Genomic DNA, 14,746 nt, shown 5'->3' with positions numbered 1-14,746 from the left:
AAACGCATGTTGAACATCTAGTTTTAACTGTAAGTGATTTATTTTGATGGCATCCTCTTCACACCTTCTCATGGCGCAACACATATTCCATGTTTGCAGATCTGTAGGAAGATAGGACCAATCAATTTTAGAATCATGTCTTAATTTTAAATTCAGCGGACGTATCGTCATATATCGTGTTGGTGAAAACACCTTAAATTTGCAGGGACACCTTACCTTTGACGTTCCGCACCTGGTGCCATCCGGGGCTGGTGTTTCTTTTAACGAAGATCTCCCATTCACAATAGGCGTCCTACATCTTAGAATGCATTGTGCGAGGCGGTCGTCCTGCAAATAATGCTAGGATGAACTTTGATTTTATACTGTTACCTTATGAGCTATAAGACTTGGTTTTTAGGGGGCTATTTTGTGTGGCGTGCCTATTTACTGTATTTTGTGTTTTTTTGTTTTCATTTTCACACAAAATCGAAAATTTTGTCGAGGCTGTTCTACGCTGAGACCTCGGAGAACAAAGTATTGCAATTTATAGAATGACCAGCGCAAATACAAAAGGTACGAAGCCAGTTTCAGTGCGAAAGCGTTCATCTGACCAAGTCAGTCGCCGACCAGGGTTCATGAATTTCTGGGTTCTCTGGTAGTAAGTAAATGTACGGTCTCTTTGTAGCCTGCTGTCGCGTTGTGATCTTGTTTATTTTGAAATTTACCCCGTGCTAGAAAACGCCACCCAAAACGCTAAATAAAACGATGTAGGGCGCCAGGCAACCTAAAGAAAGTAATGAAAGATCTTCCGAATTAAACAGAAGTGTCAGGAAAATAATACAATTAAGAATGGAGACATGGTAATCCTGGAGCCGGGGAAGAGAAGGGACGTGGGACAGACACAAAACTCCAATGAATGGTTTTCGACATACCACAAGTACTTTGATTTATATTACTAACTATATCAATACTATATGACTTCCGAAATTGTGCTATTTCAGCTCCCAATTTTTTATCTGCTGCTCTACACGATGCAGTCGCCAAGGTTACACTTACCTATAGCACTTTTTTTAGTCTTAAACTGGTCGCGGGAAATCTCGCTCAGCAGGAAGTTAGTCTGCCTGAGAGGAAGAGCCTTGTACCGAAGTTTTGAAGGGTAACATTGGCTATACGAGTATGACATAGTTAGTGCCATTGATGTCCAGCAATATTACTTGCACATACTGGAGTAAAATTTCAATTCACCAGTTCAGATATAGCAACTACATTCGTTGTTTGCAGACTTGGGAAGAACTCCGTTAGATATGACGGATTAGTTGTAATTCAATACTTTTTGAAGTAATTATGTAATTTCCACGTGACTTTTTTTTCCGGCAGTAATTTCTAATTTAATTTTGTTACAAAATATTGGTAACGGATTACTTTAATTACACGTTAATTTTTTTAACATGAACATAATAAAGAAACTGGAGCAATACGAGCAGTCAGTTCAAAGGCATAGAGTGAGCAAGTTCAACAAATTTAAATAGAAACCATCGTGAAAAGAAGAATAGCCAGGCAAAAAATCAATTTTGCGTCTGACCGCTCATCAGAACCACTAGAAAGACGTGAAAATACTATGCGAAAAACAAAAACCAAGAAGACAATGCCAAGTAGACTTAGGTGCTTTCCATCGCCTTCCATCGCATTCTTCTTCTGAGAAACCTTTTCGTGTTTAATTGCATTTGAATTTTACACCACTTGAAAGGCCCGTATCCAATGGGAGCTTTCGTAGATCGGTTCCTTACCTCCGCATCGCCTAGCAGAGGTAGATTCTGCTACTGAACAGGCCCACCGCTAGCTTCGGCTGCACAATTCCAGGGATCATTTCCGGACGCTGTAAGCTAGCGAGATGGCGGTTTTGTTTGCAGCTTTCGCCGCCTTCTCAGCTTACAGTTCAGCCTTGCATTCACAATCTTCCTCTCAAGTGACGTATTTTATTTTTACATGGACTACCGGTAATACGGGCGTATGAGAAATAAAAAGTACTGTTGCAAAATATTTTTGAAAAATGTCAGAATTATTTCTATTGTTATCTATTGTTTTCTGGACAAGTGTACGGAAAAAGTAACGTGAAAGTAATTTGTAACGTAACGAGAAAATGTAATCCGTTATTTTTCAGCGAAAGTCATTTGTAACGGTAATCCATTACATTTGGGGCTCGTTGATTCGTAATTGTAATCCATTACATTTTTGAAGTACCGAGCACAAGTATGGTTGTTTGCAGGCTTAGGGACGCAGAAATCTGTTCTCTGTTCACGTTTACGTAGCAGGGGGATCGCGGTGGCAGCGTGTATTAACGCGCCGGAGCTCAGAACATCTCCAGCGAATGAGATCAAATCGATGGAAATCAGCAATGAATCGGCGTGCGTTCGTGTTCTATCATTGCGGCATGCACATCAAAGACCCTATGCATCAGTCGTACAGCGCTGGCTAAATTTCTTATCTACAACGGAGGCATCAGACACCCCTTGGGGCAGAAGTCACTGCCTGAATTCCTGAATTCCGTAAAACCCATTACTCACAGGGGAGCGAAAAAAGCAGGGGCGAGCTATCAGAGACTTCTTGTATTAAAGTGATAACGACAAATTTTAATGGTTATTGCACAATTCCACCTTGGCACTTTTACAATCTCCAACGCCCCGGGCCTTTTTCCCGAGTGTCAATAACTCCGTCGACAAAATCCCTGCCTTGCTTCGCCCGAGTATCAATGCTCCTATGCTCGATTCCCCGCTATGCCAGTGCTGCGACTCATTAATCAGCTCTGCTATTCGTGATTATGTGTTTGCTTAATGCTCATTAATCAAGCGAAGTTTTAGCATGTTTATTTACAAAGAAGTGTCTAGTGTTTTGTATGGGAAATGTCTACGCTACTTGAATGCCTCAAAATCCCTGGATCAACTTCAAGAACCCCCGAATATTCAGCCTGCCGTTGGACAAACCTTGGTTTTTGTCAATAACTTTTCCTCACCGTGGCTATGCAACTAAGAACCCAGTATTTGAAACATCTACAAGCAGTTTTATAATTTTCGTTCTTTCTCTGAAAGCAATAATTGAATCCGTCGACTACAACAGCCTTTTTGCGTTCTCAAAAATGTTTCCTTCGTGTGCCGCAGCCTGCCTGGTTTGGAAAGAATTTGCGACTTTAACACTCTTAAGCATAAATACGGCTCGCTGTGACAAATGTCTGTCTTCGCCATTTTTCGCAGAAATCAGGATTTTAAATAAGATAATGCCAAACTGAGGAGTACTTTCTTATTGCAGTTGTGTAAATTATATCTCTGTTAACGTCCAGTTTGTGCCCTTAGCGATAGCGAGTTAAATTTGTTCGAGAGGTGCGGCAAGGTTGTTTAGGCACGTGTCAGCACGCGGGAGGTGTTTTATCTGGTTGATTGGTTTGTTTTTCTACATCCCCTTTCTCATTTATTTTCTTTTTCGGGCACAATTAAAACTTCCAGCAGCCAATCAGCTTTGTGTCTGTGGGCTCTTTCCAATACTCCGTTTTTCCGCCTTTTTTTAAAATTTACGTTGAACCAATTAGCTTAACTCTAATCCTTGTAAAAATTGAAGTCATGTGTCACATCTTACGACTTCAATATCTGAACAATGCACAAATCCACAGTGTTTTGGTCTGGCCGGACAAGGAAAGTAGGGCAATCGAGTAGGTCGGGTGTGTGTAGGTGGTTTCAGAAAGCTGGGGACTGGGGATTTGGGAGAGGGGGTTGATAACGCGGAGGATGTGTAACGGGCGTTTTAAGACGAGGATTTTGAGATTGGGTCTTTTTGTGTATCACCCATTTTTAGTGCCTGAATGATTTACCGGAAAAAACATATCAGCTCAATACTGAGGACTGTCCTTATGAAGAGGCATATAGTACTGCAGCGGCAGCAATCAAGGCAGTGGGCATGCAATTATCTACTATTTTGATTATTTACCCGAGACTGGGTTGAGAGAACTAGAAAACCGTAGAACACAATAAAAAAGTGACAGAAGGATAAAGTCTCAAACTCAGCTAAAAGTGTATTCACTGCACCTCTCTTTTATATATATTCTACCCCCTAGGTCGCCACCCTTTGCACGTAGAAGGTCACTTTATTTACTGCGCTCACAGCCAATCCTTGTTGCACACCCAGAACTCTTCGGCTCTGCCACTTGTCCCCCCTTTGAACACAAGCAGTTTGCGCCGACTCGCGAGTACACGCACGTAGACACTTAGAGAGAAAACCGAGACGGCCTCCGCGAAATGGATGCGCCACTGGCATTCACTTCGAGACGTCCTCCTTTCATTGAACAAACATTTTTTTTTTTCACGAACTACAAAAAGACACAAACAAACAAACTGAAATTTGAAGGAAAGCTTAAGCGTTATTGAGCTGCAAAGACGCTTGGCTTTTGCAATCGCCTATCGTCTTTATTCTAACAGTTTCTCTAACTACTCTTCATTTCCTTGCGGTCTTTGTGCACGACATATGTTTCTGACCACTGGAATGACTCATTTCTGCATACTTGGCATGATTCGCTACTTATGAGTTGGGAGTTTCGAATTTGGCTTTTCGCCAATGCTCACTTAATTTCCCTAAATGTTATTTAGAAATTAAGGGAATGCCTTCAGACAGCTGCGCGGTGAGGCGAGAAAATCGATTCCGATTGTTTGGAAGGGTCGATGAGGCGGTGTTAGGAAATGGAAAGGGTCGGAAGAATGTGTGGTTCGGCTCTTGCAAAGCTGACATTGGTCACACGTGCGAATGTACTTGTTGATGCTGCGATACATGCCGTTCCAGAAGTAGTCTGAACGCACGCGAAAGTATGTCTTTGCGAAACCGAGATGTCCAGCGGTAGGGTCATCGTGGTGTGCTTGGATGAGTTCGTTTTCGAGGGTCCGAGGAACAACGAGCAGCCAGGGTCGTCCATGTGACGCGTAGTTCCGCCTATAGAGGACACCATCACGAAGAGTGAAGAGACTAGCGCGCTGTTGAGTGTGCCGCGTGAGAGATCCAGGAAGCCCCATCAAGCATCGTATTAGTGGCCGGATATTCTGATCGGACCAACGAGGTAGAGGGGCTTAGAGTGATAAACCGGAAGTCCGCAAGTGGAACCCCCCCTCCCCCCGGTTGCCGCTATGTTGTACGCAAATCTGACCACTCGTCACGTGACCTCCCAAGAGCCGTGACGTCACCGGTAAGATGGCAGCGCCCAGAGCTGGCGCATGCGGGTTTGTTTGGTGCGCGGTAGCTGTGATGTGGAGCTGCTTTTCGACGACTTCGGGCTTCCTCGTGCTCGCTGACGCAGGTATAATGTAAAAATATGGAGGAATGAGACTTTATACCTTTTATGCGGATGATCGCTCTGGATCATCTGGATATTAACACCTATGAGACAGAATCAGCCGTATCGCCGTACCGGTGCTCGGATTCCCGGATGTGTTCGAGGATTGATAGAACCTTGAGTGCTTTTAGCATGAACTTTTCGCATTCTCTTAGCTTTTTTTGAACGCTGTAATGTCTGAGAATTGACGCGAAATGTATGCGTCGGACGTAGGGCCCAGGGAAATTTGTTTCAGCCCTAGGCAACTGCATAATCGCAGCAACTTTTAGCGAGGAAGCTCCTAAAAAAGTTGAAAAAATGTTGACCACCATCCCTTTCAACCTCTTCAATAGACTTTTTTTTTTAGATGTGGGCCGCCTATACTTTGTTAGACCTTAACTTGGAAAAGAGCAACCGCCACAGCCCCCTCAACCCAATCGGAGAGGCAGAGTGAAGGTGTGTGACAAATCTGTGCAGATGAGCACTGCGATGATATGTTGTCATGTGCCTCTTTCCAACCTACTTACTGACTGACCGAGACCGTAGCCTTCGCTGTTTGCCGAATTGTGATGAAACGGACTACTTTAATTACCCAAGGCCTTCATATTTTGGACATTTGTTCGACAAGAATGTTTTGAAACGTGTCGTCCGGTGTTCGTACTCTATGTTATTCGCCACAAACACCGTATCACTGTGAACTTGGCTCAGCACCTATTGGACTCGAATGCTGCATTAGCCTTCGACGTAAACTGGGGCCCATTTGTGTTCTTCACGCCGAAACAAATTGGTGACAGATGTATTGCTTGATGGGGTTTTGCAAAGGGTCTCTTGTGTCATACGTATAGGAAGTGTCCTGCTATATAACAATGCATCCATACTATTAAACTATATGCTCAGAGGTGTGTTTGTTTTTGCACTCAACAAGTTGCAGCAATAATTATTTCTTACGGGTGTAATATTTATTTTCGGTAGCTGTGCCCGGTTTGTGCTTATTAATGTCCGTGTGCTTTGATGTTATCATGTGTGTAGCTTTAAGTGTCCTTTCTGCAACGCCTACAGAGGCCCTTAGAGGAACTAAATTATATAACAACATTTTCACATCACTGGAGCTGGTTTTCGGATGTTTAGCATCCGAAAACATGTTTAGCAGAAGTGGAATGAGTGAAGCAAAATGTAATCAGTCTGGTATGTCCCATCAATTAATATTGAGGGGTAAGAGATGCGGGTGTCCTCAAAAGGTCCAGCACGTGCGGTCAACATAATTCTTTTTGTAGATACTCTGAAGGCGTAAAGGCGAGCGGAAATATGTTTATCTGGTTAGTGTACCAAATATGTTTATTTCCACTTAATTACATTATTATTGATTATTAGAAAATGGTTCCATAACGAGTTCTTTCTGCGACAGTCTCGTGTCAGGCGTTCAGTCGTAGTACCTGTGCTCCTTGCTGTCGGATGACGTTCCTGGCACGTCGGCGTTCAGTTTGGTGGAGTGGCAACTTTGACCGACAGATGCCGTCTTGTAATCACAGGTCATGTGAAGCCACTGACATTTGATGCACTGAAGCTGCAGAGCTGAATTCTAAGCCGCAAATTTTCCTCGTAGTTCTCTGCGTCAAATCAGCAAGCTCTGGCATGTAGTGCTTACGTGGCTGTGCCTTTTGCTGCACCGTTGACTTGATGGCTGGCAACAAGTCCAAGCCATTTCACTTCCACTTTGTAATAACTATTTCTTATGTATCCCGCGACCACTGCAACTTGTGTAAGTCTCGTGTGACAAAGTGAAGTCGGGTGATCCTTGGTGTCCAGTTTTGAGAATAACCAACCATCCTATTTCTTCAAGACACTCAGCGGCATTCTCCCTCAATGTTGGAAATTGTCTGCTCCGTTGCGTGGACACAGATAATTGGTGTCAGCAAATTATTAGGCATTGTCCTTGGACACCAAATCAACTGTCCTTGCATTGCCGCTCACCTGCTTTGTCATGCTTACCTCCCGTCGAGGTGATGGGGATCAGAAGCTTCAGGGTAATGTCAGCACCAGGGGCAAAGGCCGCCGAAGATAATTCTCAATGTCCCGCGAACACTCCTCAAGACGTGGTCGAAGGTCGTTCGGCACAAACTCTTGCAGGCCAATTCATTGGTACGGGCACCTCCAGTAGACATGTTCGGCCTCATGCAGTGGTAGCAGAGTGGTTTTCGGTCGACCATTCGCAGCACCTCCGTTTTCCTCGGTGTACTTGTTTTCAGCGAGAACATACACTCGTTCTTTCTGATGTCAGGAATGCTTCGGCGTTGGGGTGTCTCGTTAAGTTGGCGTTCAACACTAACGGGTAGCCGGTGGTGGACGTCGTGAGCTTGTGGCTTAAGTCGCCCTCGGTTCGTCAGGTGCCGCTTTGCTCGAAGAAGTCTTCAGTTGAAATGCCTGTCGAACTTGTTCCAAAACAGTCTCGGCAATCAAAATAAAGGCTGGGCAACTGACGGCAGAAATAAGCTTCCTGATCTCCTCCCGGACAACAATGTCGATGATGTTGCGGATGCCCGGGAGTCTGGCGTCGAAGTTGCAGCTGGATGACTCGAGTGTCGAGACGCTGGGGAGTTGTTGATAGTGACAGGCTCGGGCCTGCTGTGTGCATTAAATGTTGGAAGCCTCTTTAATATGAACCCTTTGACTTGTCGTGGGGTTGCGGACAAGGCTGCCGAAGGTGCTGTCCCTCACATGAGGGGCATGGGATTCTTAGCTTCTCGTCTTCTGTCAACCAGGGTGGCGTGGGTGCTCGATCAGGCACAAAACATCCTCCAGGAAGGCAGCGACGCTCTTGTTGGGGCCGTGTCCTGGACAGAATCAGGAATTCGGCTCTCTCTCGCCAATGTTGGCTGATGAACGTGCACCTCAGCTCGATCTTGCAAACTTCCCATGACGTTGAGGAGGATTTGTGGTTCTCAAACCAGTGCCTGACAGTTTCTCCTACGAGCATGAGCTGGTTGTCTGTCCACCCACTGTGGCGGGCAACACGGTCATATTGTTCAATCCAGCCATCGACGTCTTCATATACTATGCGTGAAAGGCCGTCGGAAAGTGAGGTGCGACGGGCATACAAACAATGGTGGGAGTGGACGCGATTCGCTGCTACAGGTTTGTCATTTTTGGCTTAGTCAGCTTCGGTTTTTCTGGCAAAAGACCGAATTCCGGTGGTTCCTGCTGGTAGCAGCGACCGACTCGGATTTCAGGTTCTTCGTGGTCGAGGTTCGTCTTTGTGGTACTTGCTCGTCTTGCGGTCTTTCTGCAGGGCTCGGGACAGCACTTGGTTCACGGCTCGCCAGCGGTTTAAGACGCAGGATAGTCCGCCACCCGTGTCCCGTTATCGGGCAACTCGGCTGAGGAGCTGCCAAGGTGCACAGAGTGAATGGCTATGGGTAAAGCACCCAGCAGCTCCACCAGAACATATGATGACAGCCGAGCATGGCCTGAAACTTTCCAGAATTGTAAATATTGATAGAAGATAGGACTGGAACATGCATCCGTGACAATATAAAAAAACAGACAGAAGAGAGTCGAATCTGACCACTAAAGAAGCTGCATTGCTTTTGTGGCATTCTGTCCGAATAAATCCTCTCATTCGGGGTTTTGACTGCCGTGGACGAACTGAACTGAAATGGATGTGAGACCACTTTTCTGGTAATGAGTCACTGCAGACTGTCGCCGCAAAGCGGCGTGAGCGGGTGAGCTGGGTAGGTAGCAGGCTCGATGAAATGTCCATACAGCTTGCAATTCGCGTAACGAGTGTTGATGAAACGTTTGTGTCGACGAAACGTGCGACGGACCGGCAGAATCAATTCCAACTGCAACACCTGTGCTCCGTGAAAGTGCACGTCTACGCCAGAACAATTTAGGGAGCACACAACATCACGTGAAGCACGGCACAGGAACTACCTGCTTAATTGCAGCTCTCCGGTACGCCCCGCAACCAAAGTGAGCCTTCAGTTGTTTAAACGAAGCTGCACCACGATTGCACACTGCCAAGCACGACTCACGCAATTTACTTAGCTAAACTGTGTATCCAAATATATTGCAAGCGCTTCACTGCAGACCTCGAAGATTCCGATGGTCAACAGAGCAGAGAAACGTCGCCTTAAATTTTATCCTAGTGGTATCCGAATCAATCCGAGGTCCGAGCAATGTGGGGCATAATGCCTCTTCCGTAACGATATCCCCGTCGGTCACCAGCGAAATGCACACCGTTCCTCCGTATTTTCACGTAATACCTAAGTCAGACACCACGCTGAACTCTGAAGTCGCTTTTGACCGGCCTCGTATGACGGCTTCGCGCCTGAGATCAGCTCGCCGAGACGAACGACAACCAACAATGCATCCGTGAAACTCCGGCCCAGATGGGGCCAGCCGCTGCATGGGCGCTGTCATCTTTCCTGTGACGTCACGTCTTTGGTTTGCTCATGTGACGAGTGGTCAAATGTGCCTACAATGACAGCCGCCTTGTGGGGGTCACTTCCGAGTGCAGACCGGAACCCCGGTTTATCGCTCTAAGCCACTCTACCTCGTTGGATCGGACGCTCGAGCAGCTGCGATCTCAAGGGTATCTAACAGAGTGATGGAAGAATTGTGGTCACTTGGAGCGTCATGTGAAATGTCAGTGGGCAGAGGGCATCGGGACAGCGCATCAGCATCGAGATGACACTTTCCTGACTTGAATACAACGCTAAAGTCGTAGTCTTGAATTTTCAGCGACCAACATCCAAGGCGGCCAGATGGATTTTTAAGGCTGGCAAGCCAGCATAGGGCGTGGTCATCTGTAACAATATTAAAGTGGCTGCCATAAAGATATTCATTTATATATTTATTTTTTTTCAGTACCTTCAAGGCCCAGGGGCGTTACAGAAGGGAGTGGTGCAAAACATAAAAACAAACAACAGGTACTTAATTCAGAATTTCGATATCGCCCGTATTAGTGCTATACATTCACGCTCTGTAATACTGCAATTTATCTCACACTTAGTTAGGGTTCAACTAGAGTATGCAATTACACGTGGGCGACTATTTACATTTTGTTCCAGAACAGCCCCCACGCCATGCCCCCTGGCATCCGTTCGGATTTCCGTGTCAGCTCCCGGCACGAAGTGGTCAAGTATTGGGACGGTAATGAGTGCACGTTTAAGAAATAGGAATGCCTTCGCCTGGGGAGGTCCCCATTTGAAGGTAGTGTATCTTGAAGCAGTTCGTTTAGCGGTTCGGCGAGATCTGAGAAACGAGGGATCAACTTCCGGAAGTACGTACAGAGCCCAAGAAAAGACCGGATGTCTCTCGTGGTTCTGGTAATCGGAAAGTCCGAGACAGCTTGGACTTTGCTGGGGTCTGGGCGGATGCCTTACGAGCTGGCTAGGTGAGCCAGAATCCGAATTTCCCGAGCACCGAAGGTACACTTTTTTTAGTTCAACTGCAAATTAGCGGAGCGAGAGCAGTCCCTAACTTGCTGGACCCGATGTAGATGATGTTCAAAGGTTGAGGAGAATAAGATAACATCGTCGAGGGAGCAGAGACATATGTCCCATGATCATCCGCGTAGAACACTGTCCATCACCCGCTCAAACGTCGCGGGAGCGTTGCACAGGCCAAAAGGCATGATATTAAATTGGAAGAGACCGTCCGGAGTCACAAACGCAGTTTTCGGTTTGTCCGCGTTGGCAAGCGGGATTTGCCAGTAACCGCTACGGAGGTCAACAGATGAAAAGAACGAAGAGCCTTGAAGTGCGTCGAGCATGTCATCGATACGAGGGAGCGGATATACGTCCTTTTTAGTTACCCTGTTTAGACGCCGGTAATCCATGCAAAAACACCACGAAGCGTTTCTTTACTTTACGAGAACCACAAGGGAGGACCAAGGGCTGGGTGACGGCTGTATAACATTGTTTTGCAGCATATCAGTCACATGGTCTCGAATCACTTACGTTCCGCAGGGGAAATACAATACGGGGACTTGCATTTCCGGTTTCAATTTTATGGTACACCAAAGATGTCTGTGGGAGTACTGACCAGATGAAGTCAAATAAGACGCTATAAGCTTCCAGAAGACTGGAAAGAGCTTGCCTTTGGTTCGTTGTTAAGCAGCTCTCAATCATCAGTGTTGTATATTTGGTGGAGCACTGGGTTTGAGGAATTGGATGCGAATGGAGATGGCACGTGTCTTGAGCCAAAATGGCCAGGCTATCATGATCGAACGTCCGGATGGTTACAAGACCAGCTCCTCAAGGTAATATGAGCAACTGCGCAGAAGTGTTTGTAACACATAAATTATTTTGGCTTGCTATTACGGTGACGCTAAAGTATAGCACAAGCAAGCCCTTTTGCAGAAATGTGGTAAGCAGTGGCTCGACAAGACCGTAATCTCCTTGGAAGCTGAACTAAGGCTGCAGTGTTACTCCGACAGCAGTCAATAGTGATATATAAATCGGCTGCAATCCGAAGGACAACAGGATCACAATCCGCTGGTTCGTCGGTGTCAGAAGTGTTTAAATGCAGCCGACGTTCACCACAGGAAATCCCATCCCAGTATCACGTCAGCCACGCAGTTCGAGAGGACTGTGAAGACAACAACGTAGCGATGGAGCCGAGAGTCACTGAGAGTGTCGAACAGCCGAGAGGACAAAATAAATCTCCATTTCCCATACGTAAAATTCGTACAGGTACTGGCCTCAATACTTTGCGCAAACGCGTCGGAAACTGTCAGAGATACAGGATTTGGCGGCACCGGTGTCTACGCGGGCTATAAATTTGTGTCCGTCAATTTCAATAGCAACAGTCGTTGGGCCATCTCCAGAATTATTTATAATGCAATTTCGTGGCGCAGCCTGACCTCCTGTGGCGACGCAGGCTGCGGGCTTCAGTTTGACGTTGTTTTTGCGTCGGCGGCGACATTGATTGGTGACACGAAGCGCTGGCGTCGAGGCTAAGGAGACGGAGATCGGCCTCTGCGATTATCACGCTGTGAAAATGCAGCTGGGGTCTGGCGGTCAACGGGACGGCTGTCGTCCGAGGGGAGTAACGTGGATTAAGTTGAGAGAAACGGCGATACACGTTAGGGTTATCGCGACGGCGGCAGTAGCGCGCGACGTGTCCGGGTAAAGAACAACTAAAAGAGATAGGTCGCTGGTCTTCCGCTCTCTAAATGTCACTCCTTCGGCGCGGTGCGTAGCTTCGCGACGCTGGGGAGGCCTGATTGAAACGGGAGCCTGGGTAGAAGTGCTGCGCATCATGTGGCATGGTACAGAAGAGCGGCGGTACGGGAGGTAGTGAAGCTTATGCCGGCGTCAATGGCGTCAGTGATGCAAGACCAGCAAGAAGTTCGTTCTAGACGACTTTCTGGGCGCTCTGCGCCTGAGGGTGGGTTTCGGTCGAGTCGGAAGGTGGACCGAGGTGATCAAGGAAGCAATGCAGCTCTTCACGAATGATGATGCGAATCAATGCCGCCAAGTCGACACCGGCAACACATGCAAAGGATACCTCTGGAAGGCGTTCGAGTGGTGCCTTCGAGATCCGTGCACTCTGCAGGTCTTCATATTTTTTACTCTCACCGATTAGTTGTTGGACTGTCGTGGGTGACTTTAGCGCAACAACGGCGAAGAGGTGTTGGGACAGCCGGTTAAACAGATGACGGATACGATTTTCTTCGGTCACGTCGGGATCCAATCTGGAGCAGAGACGAAGGACGTCCTCAATGTAGCTGGTGGAAGACTCGGTAATGGCTTGAAATCGGCGAGCCAGTTTGTCTTTCGCTCGCTGTTTGCGTCGATCTGGTTTTCCAAACGCCTCTGACAATGCGGCTGTAAAGGCGTCCCATGAACTCATTTCGTCCTCATGGTTGTCAAACCATTGCGATGTAGTGTCTTTCAAAAAGAACACTGCATTAGACAACGTGAAGCTGTCGTCCCATCGATTGTGGTGACTTGAGCGGTCATCACTTTTCGTCCAGTCGTGGACATCGGTGTCAGGAGAGCCAGAGATAATAGGAGGGTCCCGTTCCCGGTTCTTGACGGTCGGTGGCGATGGTGTGGAACCGGGGGGTGGCAGGCCGTTTGAAGTACTCGCTCCTTGGGACAGGGTGTTAATTGTGCGTCCTCTACGTAACTCCAGAATAGGGATCAACCGAGAGGTTGGGAAACGTTCTGACCTCTACCACTTTTGAGGATGTTGAAAGAGTGATTTAATGAAAACTGGATAGAGGAGTTCAAGCGACAAGATCGTTGTGCATCAGCTGAAGAGCGCGCGCAGCTTGTCCCTCGTTTTTCAGCTTCATCTTCTTCTCCCTAACAATATGTAGACAATGTTTACGACGTAACCTTAAAGATAAGTGCTATAATCGATCATTAGTGTCTTACCGTGTGCTTATTGAATTTCGTTAAAAAATGCATGCTAGGGGAACAATTTGAACATCTGTTTTATGAAGTGCCGTTCTGGGTAGACATTGTTGCGCGTAGTACATCGGCACTCTTCATAAAAGCTTAAAAACACTCTTAAAATCAACAAAAAAGGTGCTCAAAAACCAAAAAAAACTTACCATATCTTCATGAAATCCATTCTCCTTTTTAAGTTCTTTCAATACATTTCTGCATGTTTCGTTTTTAGAAATAGCATCACCAGGCAATTTGTTTGTTGATATGAACTTGGTGTTCGTGACCGTATGCAAACATTTAAAATAGTCCATTCTGACATCAAAGTTGTTTTTTTAACATGAAAGAGAAGTTTTATTTATCAATAACGTGACAGTGAAATACAACCCTATTAGTCCCGTGAATCACAGCTATTTTAAGTCATGTATAATCAGTCTGCGTCAGAAAGAAATTTATGGCTCATGTTACTGGGAATGGGAAATTTAAATTTTATGCTCCCTAGCGAATGAGTACTACGCTTATATTTCATTTTTGTTGCATTTTACGTACCCAAGGGCAAACTTGATTATAGATACGCAGCAGTTGGAGAATTTATACTTTCGCGTGTCACTGAGGTTCTTCAAAATGTGACCCATTATATATCCATCGTCGAATGAACATGCGCTTGAGCCTGGTGAACCTGGCAGGTTTGATGGCGCACCCTCGCCGTCGTCCAGGCAACCAAGCCTGCGCTTTAAAAACTGTTTTAAATATCCAATTCAGTTGTGCGCACTTGTCATGGAAGAAAGATACAAGCATCTGTACTCCGTTCAGCCCAAAGCTGACAGTCCGGTGGGAGCTAAGCGCTCGCAGCATCAACCAGCACCCCTCCTTTCAGCTCCGGACCCAGCTGTCTGAACGTGGGCGGAACTGTGACCAAGTGACCAAAGCTGAATGTACGACTTTTCCGCCAGCACGTAGCTTCCACTGCACTGTCAGCTTGTGGATGGAGGGAGTGCAGTGGTAATGCGGAATTTTTTATATG

General features: G+C 46.4%; 1 protein-coding gene across 2 annotated transcripts; it reads right to left on the bottom strand.

The window, feature by feature from the left end:
- Positions 1–21: 21 nt before the first annotated feature.
- On the bottom strand, positions 22–14,442 carry LOC120846740. 2 transcript variants are annotated; one of them, XM_040218606.1, is made up of 4 exons: positions 14,272–14,442; positions 13,890–14,037; positions 217–327; positions 22–101 (listed from the first exon to the last, which is right to left on the bottom strand). In XM_040218606.1, the coding sequence occupies exons 1-4, from the start codon at positions 14,355–14,357 to the stop codon at positions 69–71; spliced, it is 378 nt and encodes a 125-aa protein (XP_040074540.1). In that variant the 5' UTR covers positions 14,358–14,442; the 3' UTR covers positions 22–68. The 2 variants fall into 2 exon arrangements, 1 of the variants encoding a protein (XP_040074540.1); XR_005717101.1 differs by lacking the exon at positions 13,890–14,037.
- Between the last annotated feature and the right edge of the window lie 304 nt (positions 14,443–14,746).

Source organism: Ixodes scapularis, unplaced genomic scaffold, assembly GCF_016920785.2.
Source record: "Ixodes scapularis isolate PalLabHiFi unplaced genomic scaffold, ASM1692078v2 PGA_scaffold4__175_contigs__length_147842914, whole genome shotgun sequence".
NCBI lineage: Eukaryota > Metazoa > Arthropoda > Arachnida > Ixodida > Ixodidae > Ixodes > Ixodes scapularis.
The sequence above is the reverse complement of the archived record's forward strand: the minus strand, read 5'-3'. Positions and strand labels throughout refer to the sequence as shown.